Raw genomic sequence first — 11,975 nt, forward strand, 5'->3', positions numbered from 1 at the left:
TGTAAACTTAGCCAGTGCCTAGATTCGCCTGCCTGCAAAATTTGATGATGCCGCTGCGAGGACATCGCATTGGGCTCGAGTGCAGTGCGGCCCGTTGCTAAGTCAGCTAAGTCCGGCTGCATTTCTCGGCAAACAAACAACAAAATGATTGCATTCACTAACGTGGAACGCGCCCTGATACGAATGCTGCTGCTGCTCATCCTGCTGCTCCCCGCTCCCCGCTCCTCCTCCTGCTGGTGCACGTGCAACAGCCGAGCTGCTAACGCATTGAATAACGCAGTCGCCAGCCCCGGCCTCTGCTCAAAGTTTAAGCCAAAAAAAAAAAAAAAAAATGAAAGAAAGAAAAGAAACAAGCGAATGAGAGAAAAATAAGGCTGAAGCAAAATGCGCCGCACGTTTGCCAAATTGAAATTTACCACGGCAAGCTGCAACGGCTCGCCGCTCCCAGGCCATTCAAGCGCGTTGCAATAGACAAAATGTGGGCGTGGCTGCCGAAAACAGGCGGCAGCGGGCGGCGCATTGCTTAGCCATGTTTTGTTAGCAGCAGATTCGTTTGGCTTCCCCATAAACATTGAAGCGGTCCATTGCGACGGCGACACCAGCAGCAGCTCAGCCAAAGCTCACTCTGCATACAGGCATTTTCTCTCATTCTCATTCTTTTCGCTCCTTACACACAGGGGGAGTGTGTGTGAATGTGTGTGTGTGCCAACTGCGATGCCTGCCATTCGGTTCATTGCTCTCGGCTCGACTGAGCATTGAACTCAATTCGCTGGGCGAAATGCGGCAAAAGTGGTTTTTATATTTCACCGAACCTGACCGGAATAGTTCCATAGCATATCCCATGTCCATCTCCATGACCATGTCCATGTCCATGTCCATGTCCATGTTTATGTCGGTGCCCATGCCCATTCATGTCCACGTCCGTGTCCATGCCCAGTGGCTTTTGGCAGCGCTGAGCTGAATAATTGAACATTTGGCTAGCTAATTAGACCTCGCTAATTGCTTATTACTGCAGTGCATGCACGAGCAGCACCAGCAGCAGCACCAGCAGCAGCACTCCCTAGCTGTTAGTTAATTGAACTAAGTCCTTAAATTGCCAATTTGAAATAAATATTAGCCAAACAACAACAACAACAATAGCAACAACAGCTCGATGTCTGCAATACACTCAAAAGTCGTAGCAGTTCCCCATCAATTACAATTTGCTAGCACTTTGCAGTGTTGTAAAGCTGAAAAAGTATCGATTACTCACTGCCATTCGCACAAACGCTATCGATGAAACAGAGGGAAGCACAAAGACACAACGAACATCTCACTTTGAATCCACTATGAAATCAATTTGTTTTTCGATATGCCTCAGTATGGATGACATACCGTCTATATATGTCTGTAGAATAATCTATAGAGGAGCTCTACATTAGCTACATTTAGGAGTTTAACAATGTGATAGGATAGATATTTTGGTACAGATTGAGATTGAGGTTGAGGTTATGATTGAGACTCATATAGAGATCGAGATAGAGATCGAGATTGAGATTAAAATTAATAAGGATATTGTAGTTGAGATAGAGAGGACTAGCGAGATGGAAATTGAATCAGATATTGAGGTAGAGATTGAAAGTAAGATTCTAATTAAGATTGAATTTAATGTAGACCTAGAAGGTGAGATTGATACAGATATTGAGTTATGAGCTATGATGGAGAATAAAAATGAGGAATAGATTAGGAATTATTTAGAAATTGCGATTAAAAGTGATACAAAGATGCAATTGAGAAATAAAGTGACAAAGTTGTGAGTAACACTGAGTTGGAGATAGAGATTACGATAGAGACGAAATGGAGGTTAGAATAGCGATAAAGATTGAGTTAATAATAGAGATAGAAATAACGATTGCAGTAGAGATTGAGGTTAAAATGGAGATTGAGTTAAAGATAGAAGTTATGATAGGAGTAGAGAACAAGACAGAGACTAAGATAAAGATACAGATTGAGATAGAGATTATTGTAGAGTATGTATTTGAGTTGGAGATTGAGACTCAGATAAAGATTGCCTTGACAATTGAAGTTAAAGTTACAGTTAGAGTTTGAGTTAGAGAAATAGATAGAGAATGAGATGTTTTATCAGATCTCAAAGAAGTCATGAAAGAGTCTTACTATATAAGAAGCAGAGTAGCCAGTTGATTATTGAAGACAGACACGCCTCTGATTAACTGTGTATAGCGCTAATATATTTGATGTTGAATTTCATTAACTCTAGTCTCCCTCTATAAGAAGCAGACAAACCAATCGACTAATCAGCACTGATTCGCCTTTGATTAACTGACTCAAGTAGGGCGCTATCGTGTTTGATGTTGAATTTCATTAACGCTAGTCGAATAGCAAATATTTCCATCACACACATTCCAAGACCTCAAGACAAGAATGTAACCCAAAGTTTACTCAGGCCATGTGGCGATGAAATTTCACCCTCTGGCTGCTTCCTAATTCGAACAAGCAAAGAAACGCAGAAATTTCAGCTAATTATCGGCTAACTAACGGCTGACATTAGAGCAAACATTGTTAGATGCTGCAGCGAGAGAGGAAGTTAACCAAATGCGCATCAGGCGCAACTCATTTGCCACGCAATGTGTGGCAGGTGCAGCGAGTGCGCTGTAATTAAATCGTGATATTGGCTTACATTAGAAAATTATCAGAGAACGTGAGCATAAAGCGCAGGCATGGATGCCATGGCAGACACATGGCCGACAAGTGTCAGTAACTAAACACGCATCAACGCCCGAGGCACTTTGACAGCGATGGCAGGAGCAGCAGGAGCAGCAGAAGCAGCAGCAGCTACAGTAACAGCAGTAACAGCAGCAACAACAACAACAGCAACGGCAGCAACGGCAGCAACATTGCTGCTGCCACAGCAACAGGAAGTGCGATGCAGCCAGGCGTTGCCGATGGAGAGCAACTTGAACATTGTTGCGGCATCCAGAGGCGCTTGTCAAGTAATTTGTCATACTTAATTGCAACACGCCATGAAGTTGCGTTAGTAACGTTTTTGCTCCTCCTGCTGCTGCTGCTGCTGCTGCTGCTGCTCCTGCTGCTGCTGCTGCTCCTGCTGCTGCTGCTGCTGACAGCAGGACCAGCATGAGAAGCAGCAGCAACAGCAGCCGCTAAGCTGCATTAATTGGGCGGGCATTAAGTGGCTGGGCGTGGCCGCACGCAACGCTTACGGCTTTGCACTGTTATTGCTATTCAAGATCCCGCCTGCTGATGTTGCTTTGCTCATGTCCTGATTCGAAAACCAAAGCGCTTGTTGTCTCTTGTCACACAGAGTACCCAACATTAACAGCAGCAGCAACACTGCGTCATTTGCATTAGCTGCAATCGGCCAACATTGCGTATACGTAATGTGTGCTAATTTATGCAATTTATCGCAACTAGCGCCATTTGTTTTCAATAACCAATTGAGCTAATTGCTTTTGATCAAATATTTTGGCACACTCACACACACACAGCCTGAACAAGTGGGCTCTAGTGGTGGGGCGGGGATCAGCACGACTAGCAGATACCCTAAGTGTAGTTCAATGAGCCTACTTTAGGAATATAAGCTAGTTAAAAAACCTTATTACGGACCTAGTATTAACTTATATACATATATGTATGTATGTTATCTTTAGAATATTCCAGAAAGGAATCGACGTATTCTACAAATTTGCATCTATCGTCAACAACTTGTGCCAATAAAGTCATTCGATACTTATCGATAACAAGGAAGTATGTTAAGGAAAGTATTCTTTAGGTATTATCTATAGATAAACAGATCAATATACGAAAAAAGAGAACAGCCGACAGGCGTATGAAAACTCAAAGACAGTGTTGCCATCAGTGTTGAGTAACTCCGACCAAAATTCACATCGAGAGTGAGATATTCGGCGATTGCTAACACGACTCTATGTCAAGTCGAGGTCGTTGAGAATCTAAGCAAGCTTTTGCTTTTGAGTCGATTGTTGAGTAATATAACATCTCTAGAGCTGGTTAGTCGAATATCGATAAGGGCAAACCCGATGTACATCGATAGCCTCGACTGTGAAAGCTACGTGGACATAATTTCTTTTTGAGAAAACCGGCGAAGTGACAAGTTGTCTACGGGAATTTAAGAAACAAAATTTACTTTTGATTTGCTAGCGGAGTTGTTGGCCTGCATTAAACAGTTGACCGAATTATAAAGCTTAATCTGGTACCATGGATGACAGCAGCGAGCTCTCCGCCTACACCGACTCGGAGATGGAGAGACCCTATTTGACTCGCGAAGTCACCAAAACCTTGAGGGTGGAGCTCCAGCGGCGCCTCCAGGAGTGCGGCTGGCGCAAAAAAATCCGCGACATGATACGCGCCCTGCTCGACGATCGCGGCGTGAACAAAGTCAGCTACGAGGACATCGCCGCTGAGATAGTGCCGAAGGCACGTATGCTGGTGCCCAGTCGCGTACTCCGCGATATGCACGAAGCCATGCGCTCCCTCATGGAACCCAAGGCCAAATAGAAGGCGCAGAACTTTTGGAGCAATCAAATACAAAATTTTCTGTTTTTACCATGAAGACAATTAAAGCGTTGTTGCGTTGTTTGCTCAGTTTCGACTCCTGTCAAAGAGTCGCCTGAAAATAAAGGAACTCAGTCAAAACTAAACTCAGTCTGCTTCAGTCTCTTCTCGAAATCACTTCGAATTGATTGTATACGAATTTTTTCAGAATTTACTATTATTTTTATTTCATTTCTTTTTTTTTAACTTTTCGAAATAATGGAATCCAGCAGCAGCAAGAATTTAGTGCATAGGGAAGAGCCGCTAACCACCCGCTTGAAGAGGGATCCGAACTATTACCTAAAGCAAATGGTGGCCAAGCGTCTGCGAGACTGCGGCTTTTACGATGAGGTGGGAGCTATGGCGCGCGACGCCGTGGAAGAGCTGGGCATGAAGCCCTCATCCTATAGGGAGATGTGCAAGCTGCTAATACCCAAGGCCAGGCTCCTGGTGCCCCCGGGCGTGCGCAAGGAGCTCGAATCAAATGTGCGCGCCTCACTCAAGGCCAAGCGCTAACTGCTGACTGAAGCACTTGAATACCCACCGAGCACCGACCCCGACGACGAATGTTATTGAAATTGTCTATATAAAATGGCTATTGGTTGATTAAATGCAATTATTTGAATTGAATTTTGAGGGCTTGTAAGCTGGGCTAGACTCGTTTAGCATTATTATTGGGTAATACTCGCTGGCAGTGTGCAAAAGGTTGTATTAGTTTTATATATAACATGAACATGCCATTGAGGAAGGCATGCAGTGTGATAAGTATTGGTTGACATTACTATGTAAACTGTTATTGAAAAGCCAATGAATTGCACAGACTGTTAAGCAGAGAGAGGACATATTTCAGCGACTGTTAAGAGAGAGGACTCTGTGGACATTCAGCAAAGTTCACATAGCTTTGCCACGCATTGCCTTCCATTGTGAGCGAGCATTCCCTAGTCGAGCACGGTGAATGACCCAGCCAAGTGCAGTCGAGTCCGCTGTTCCGGCAGTTCGTTGGGCAAACACTGCATGTGGTGCGGCTTAGAGCTGCGATGGAAATTTGTTATTGCGGGAATTTGTTGCATTGTTTTATCAGCGAGCTGGCCGGCAACTATTCCAGTTACGGCGCACACGGACGTATCGCAATCGCATAGACACCAATTCATGAATATTTATGCCTAAAATCAAATTGAGGCAACCGCTGAACGGGGACAAAGGAAAGAGTCAAGGGTGAGGGGTATGGGGTATGGGGTATGGGGTATGGGAGGCTGCTGACTGGCGAGTGGCGAGTGGTGACTGGTGAGTGGCAACTGGAGACCGGATCAGGGTTCGGGACTTTGGGCCACGTCAGTGGGAACCCGAAATTAGCATGCATATTGAAGGCGGTCAGCGTTTGGCACCTGGCGCCAGAATCCGAATGTGAATGCGGCTTTAAATGCGAATGTGGTAGGTAGTTCGGGCTGTGGCTATGTGTGTCAGTCTGTGGGGAATGTGTGAGTGAGGGAGTGAGTGAGTGGGGGTAGCGGGGTAGCGGGGTAGCGGCAGAGCAACCAAAAAATTCTCTTGTGCAAGGGTGTAGATAAAACCGGGTTGACAAAAGAAAAACACAAAATAAAGAAAGAAAACACCGCTCGGAATTCATATAATAACATACACGTGTATGCGGGCCTGCATGTGGGCGACGGCGGCGTGGACGTGGCACAAATTCATAAAACTGAAAGAAAACACAGGGAAAATATGCAAAAAGCAGGAGAGAGAGAAAAAAAAATACTTGAAGCAAACAGGAATTATTTCCAAGCAGGCTCAAGCCAAAAAAATTCGGAGGATTTTTGATGCGGTTGGTACGGAAGAGGGGCAAGTGAAATGGGAATGGGAATGGGAGTGGGAATGGGGAGGGGCAGCTGCTGAGTTGCCCAAAAGCATTCAGGCAAAATGAATTGAAACGTGCCACAAAACTTGTTTTATGCATAACTAAGAGCAATCCGAAGCCACGTTCAAATTCTGCTGCAGAATGCGGCATTTGGGCATCAACGCTGTAGCATGAAGTATGAGTTGCAGCTTATGCAAATGGACCAGGACGATGGCCAGGAGGATGGCCACGGAGGAGGGCTGAGCGGCAATAACAATAACCGGATTAAGCTAGCAAACTACTTGTACTTGTACTTGCTTACGGCCATCATATCATTTATCTGTAGCAGCTGCTGTCCTCCGGCGCTGGAGCATCATAAATTTATGAAGCAACTTGGCCAAAGTATATGCTATCTATTGCCAGACACTAGTAGCCCATCAATCTCATCATTATGCTGGACGGAGAGAGAGTTTCGCATTTCTGCTGACACCGCAATCAGCGTCGCTCAGCCTCGTTGTTCGATGTTCGATGTTCATCAATCTAATTGCCGTTCGTTTGCATCTAAACATAAAGCAGCCGAAAAAATTTGCTTGCCAGTCAGCATTGAGCGATGCTCAATTGTGTGTGTGGGGCCGTGGAGCAGGCACTGAGATGGTGGGGCGGTGGGGCAGTGGGGCAGCCAGGGCAGCCAGGGCTACTTGCAGGCAGTTGCTACCATAAAACGGCTGCACTTTATTTGTCGTTCCACTTACCGCAGTTGACTTTGATTTGTGCGCAGAGTCAGGCAAACAGACGGCAGCAAACCACCCCAACCACCCACGAGCCACCCAGCCACCCAGCCACCCAACCACCTTTGTGCCTTTGCCCTTGTCCCTTGGCCCGAGTGAGTGCAGAAAATGCAATCAAATAAACAAATTGCCAGTCGTCAGAATCAGCAGACTCACATTCACGTTTACGTTCCCATCAGCCATCAGCTACAGCAACAGCGCTGGACAGATAGACAGACGGACAGATAGACAGAGAGTGGCAGCAGCAGGAGTCGCAGCAGCAGCAGCAGCAGCGCTCCGAGTCGCCCCAGGCATTAACACAAAGCGAGTCATGTTTAATTTGTTGCCACGCGGTGTATGCGTAATAAACATTTGTTAAGGCCATGCCGCATTGTGCTTCAAGCCAAAATAGCCAGCTGGGGGCCAACATTCAGCTATCACAACAACAACAACAATAGCAAAAAAAAAAAAAAAAAAGAGCAAACAGGAAAAACTCTCAAGTGTGCTAAATGTGTATATACATATATAATATACACACATATATATATATATATGCATATGTATATATACTCATGTACGTACGTATTTATGTATTTCCATTAAGAGCTAATAGAATTTATTGGAATTTCACTCGCTGGTTAATTGAAAAGCATAATTGCCTTTTTGCCAGCTAATTAAAATTAATAAGTCGGCACTGCCAAATGCAATTATTTGGCATTTGCCACTGCCATTGGACTAAGCAATTAAGTTTATCAAAAATACAAATAAATATTTTACCTGAACTGCCTTGCCAAATGCCAATTTTCGAGCTCTATTCGTGGTAGCTGAATAAATTTGATTAAAATTTGAGCTATGACAGTTCAGTGGAAAATATCTTCAGCAGGCAGCAGGAGGCGTGGCTGCACACATAGGGTATATTCCTGCTTGATCGAGATGCAGAGCTGAGTCGATCTAGCCTCGTATTAAATGCGAAATCAATAGACTTTAAATTATAAATGCTTATTTTAAAATATCATTCGAAGCATGAGAAGCAGGAGTAGCAGCACACCTAAGTATATTCCTGCTTGAGCAGGATGATGAACTGAGTGGATCTAGTCATGTACGTCCTTTTATCGCATTGTCCCCTCGAAATAAGTACCAGAGCAACAGTCTTGAAATTTTTAAGTACAGTAGAATTCGGATATAACGATATTCAAGGAACCGTCGTTATACCCAGAAGGCGCTATAACCGGATAAGTTTTGTTATCTGGGGACCAGAATTTTCTTCTCTATAACCGTACAAATGCTATAGGCGCAGTCGTTATAACCGAATTCTACTGAATTTATAATTTTGTCGATAACTAGTTTCATAACCTTACTTATCGATAATATCGATCCGTTTGTTTTTTAAGCATAGCAATAATACCACAAAAGCTAGAGATTTCGATTTTACTGCGAATTTTACAGAGAATTTGTCAAATTTGGGTTTTGCATGCCTATCCAAGTATTTACGGTAATAGAAATTTGAGCCAGAATGATTTCAAATGTTCATCCAAGACGAACTTTTCAACAAATACAGGTATTTCTTGGTCGAGTATCGGATAGCGTGTTCTTACTTGTTCTTCTCTATATAGTATATTCTATACAGTATGTGGAACCATTTTTGGTTGATATCATAGTAGGAATTCAATTATTATAAAAAATAATAATAATAATAATAATTGAATTTGAAGCATCTGCTGTTAAGCGCAATAAACACTTCCGAATCAGGACACTCATCCCAATGGAGTCCATTAAATATAATCATATAGTGTTATCATCTGTGGCCACTTACCTGGCAACAAGATTAGGAGTCCCAGGAGACAGGCGCTGGCCAGGAGGCGGACGCTTCGTGTGGCACGACTCATTCTCGCTGTGGGCGCAGTGGGACGCATCCGGTTAGCTGAGTGTATTGATTTGGGAATCTGGCTGGAGCCTCGGTCGCTAGCTCTGTCTGCAGTTAGATGGCAATCGGGGGTAGCATTCATTTACTTAAATAGCCCGATCGATTGGCAAGTCATCTGTCGGTATCGAGCAGTGTCTGTGGCACACTACAAAGTCACAATCACTCAACCGTGAGGCGGACTCCAATACGAGTCGGGACAACTGTCGCAACCTGTGGCATGCGCCCAACTGGCTGTGGCTGTGGCAGACGTCTTTTAGCCAGACATATGGCGCATCGATCAGGCGGTCAACTGAATCAATAACCAGCAACACCGGCTGTCCCGAGACCCGTATGCCGACTCGCTGGCGGAGGCGGAAATGGAGACGAAGGCGTTGCCGTTGCCGTTGCCGTTGCCGTTGCCGGAGCGGGCTGATGTACGGCAGGGAAAACAATTTTCTACGGCAATTGTTTTTTTATTTTCTTTCGATTTTATTTTATTTTTTATTTATTTACTTTTTTGTTGTTTGCTCTTCTTTTTTATTTATTTTTTTTTTTTTTTTTGTTGCCTCTCGCTTTCGTTTTTTATACTCTTTGGTCGCCTGTTGTTATCAAAGTGGAGGCTGACGCTTGCTAATGCCACTTCTGTTCGTGATGGGACGGCTGTTGTTATTGTTGTCGTTGTTGTTGCTGTTGCTGTTTGTTCTTTTTGTTGTTGTCGTTGTTGTTGTTATTATTGTTTTATTGCTGTTGTTGTTGTTGTTGTTGCTGCTTGTGGCCCTTATCTGTGCCACCTTTCTTTGCCTTTCAATTTTGCAAGCTGGCGTAAACTTTTACTTTTGGCTTGCCGCAAATTTTTTTACTCCAACTGCCATTTATCAAAAATGTTCTTTTGTACGCCGACTGTTAGCGGCGGACTGGCGGGAGGAGGAAGCGCAGCCGCAAGGCGCAAAGCGCAAGGGTTCCTGCAATTGCGGGGCTATATTTGGCCGGAAATCGAGGGCGGGCAAGCCTTGTCGCTATGTCTCTACGTCTGGCTGACTGACTCTGTCTGTAAGTGTGTGTGTGTGTGGGTGTATGTGTGTGTGTGAATGTATGTTTGTGTTTGTGTTTGTTGAGAGAGTCTAAGTCTCGGTCTCGGTCCTCAGTCTCAGTCTCTGTCTGCGAGACGGCTACGGCTGGCTGGTGGCCACATTTGTGGCATCTCCGGTCGGTCGTTCGTACGGACGTACGGTCGTACGGTCGTTCGGTCGTACGGTCGGTGTTGGCCGCTGACCTTGACTATTTAGCTTGTCAACGCCAAAAGAAATCTTTGTGGCAATCGGACTCTTGATTGATTGTTGCTATGATTGTTACACAATTGTTTTATATGTGTCCGTGTGGCCTGTATTATGTATGAGCCACGCCTCTTTCGACTGCTCGGCTCGTTTGCCCCTTTATCCGGCTTGCCGCTTGTTTGATGTTGACTATCGCAAGCTGCGTTTCCGTACTTTTTTGTTCGTAGATTTCCGGTGCTTGTTTACCGGACCGCAATGCTGCTACTGTTGCTCCCGCTGCTCCTGCGGCTCCTGCTGTTGCTGTTGCTGTTTCTATTTCTGCTGCTTGGCAAGTTTTTGATTACTTTGTCTGGCTAACAAGTAGACCAGCTAGCTAGCCTTGTCAGTGCTTCAATTTCGATTTTGATGGCAAATATTGTCGTTATGTCCCTTCAGCTGGCCTCCCTCCTACTCCTTGCCATCCGCCGCCCACTCAATGGCAATGCGAGTGTGTGAGTGCATTTAAAATTCAATTTGGAAATAGAATTTGATTGCTTGTGTTTTCTATCCTTTCTTATGCTGACTGCGCTATGCAAGCATCTACAGAAAAAGAGTAGCAAATATATATATGTATATATATATATATCTGTATAATATATATATATATATATTCCAAGTATATGCACACTTATTTATTGATGCCCTTTGGGGTAGCGTTAGCTTTGTAAAGTTTCATTTGGTTATTGCCTGCCCCGCATATATGTTTGATATATTCCAAAATTGATTCAATTTGGCATCTTCCGAGTGGTTCTGTAAAGAGAAATTCAAAAAAACACGCAAAATAAATAAGTTGCCAGTTAGAATTTAATTAAAATGATCTTAAGTCAACAGCATACACATACACATATACATATGTGTATGTATATATGCAGACATTTATATATACATGCAAATGACAGCATATTGTCCTTTGCATCAAAGGCATATGTATACGTATATAGTTATATAAGTACACTTATATATATATATACGCATTCGCATACAGATGTTCGCATAAATTCATTTTCAAATAGTGTGGCCCAGGCGCTGGGCCGACTCGTTCCATCCGCCCCACCCGTTCCAGCCCGGTCCGAGTCGGTGCGGTTCGTGTGCATTTTTTGGTATTTGAAATTGCGCTCTCATTTTGGCATTAAAATTGCAGCAAATACTTTGAATAAATGCGCCAACCGCATGACAAATGTCTTGCATTAAATATAAAATATGTCCCAATGGGACACACACACACACACAGCCACAGACCCAGAGCCAGAGTCAGAGCCAGAACCAGCATCGTTCTCCATCAGTGTCCAGTCGACGTTGCAGCCTGTGCCCTACAAATGCATAAATACACACATACATACACACACATGCACACACTGTCACACACACACTGAAGAAGGAACACATTTTCACATTTGCCGGATGCGGGCCTAGCAAAAAGGATCAAAGTGCATCTGACATCCAGTTAGAGCTGCAACAAAAGCCCCAACCATTTGGCAGCCAACCAACAAATTTCCATCTAGTGAACCTAAATTTCCATCAGCTCCAAGCTGAGCCTAGCTACAATTGAAATATTCATATTAACAGCTGCAAATTGATCTCGACAACACAAA

General features: G+C 44.1%; 2 protein-coding genes across 3 annotated transcripts in view; one reads left to right on the top strand and one right to left on the bottom strand.

Moving 5' to 3' along the window:
* LOC6586119 (neuronal acetylcholine receptor subunit alpha-7) overlaps positions 1-9,608 on the bottom strand; it is a 140,428-nt gene extending 130,820 nt beyond the window's left edge. For both annotated transcript variants that reach the window (XM_002011706.3, XM_032733100.2), the window contains exon 1: positions 8,981-9,608. In XM_002011706.3, coding sequence (XP_002011742.2) covers positions 8,981-9,173 — 193 coding nt within the window. In that variant the 5' untranslated portion in view covers positions 9,174-9,608. The remainder of the gene's footprint in view (positions 1-8,980) is intronic.
* On the top strand, positions 3,991-5,196 carry LOC122756993 (enhancer of yellow 2b transcription factor-like). The gene has a single exon (XM_044008003.1). It carries the CDS (start codon positions 4,231-4,233, stop codon positions 4,528-4,530), a length of 300 nt encoding a protein of 99 aa, XP_043863938.1. The 5' UTR covers positions 3,991-4,230; the 3' UTR covers positions 4,531-5,196.
* Positions 9,609-11,975: the final 2,367 nt, after the last annotated feature.

Source organism: Drosophila mojavensis, unplaced genomic scaffold (genome assembly GCF_018153725.1).
Source record: "Drosophila mojavensis isolate 15081-1352.22 unplaced genomic scaffold, ASM1815372v1 contig_136, whole genome shotgun sequence".
Classification (NCBI taxonomy): domain Eukaryota; kingdom Metazoa; phylum Arthropoda; class Insecta; order Diptera; family Drosophilidae; genus Drosophila; species Drosophila mojavensis.

Coding starts and splice junctions, on each gene's coding strand:
- LOC122756993 (XM_044008003.1), top strand. CDS start 4,231: ATGGATGACAGCAGCGAGCTCTCCGCCTACACCGACTCGGAGATGGAG.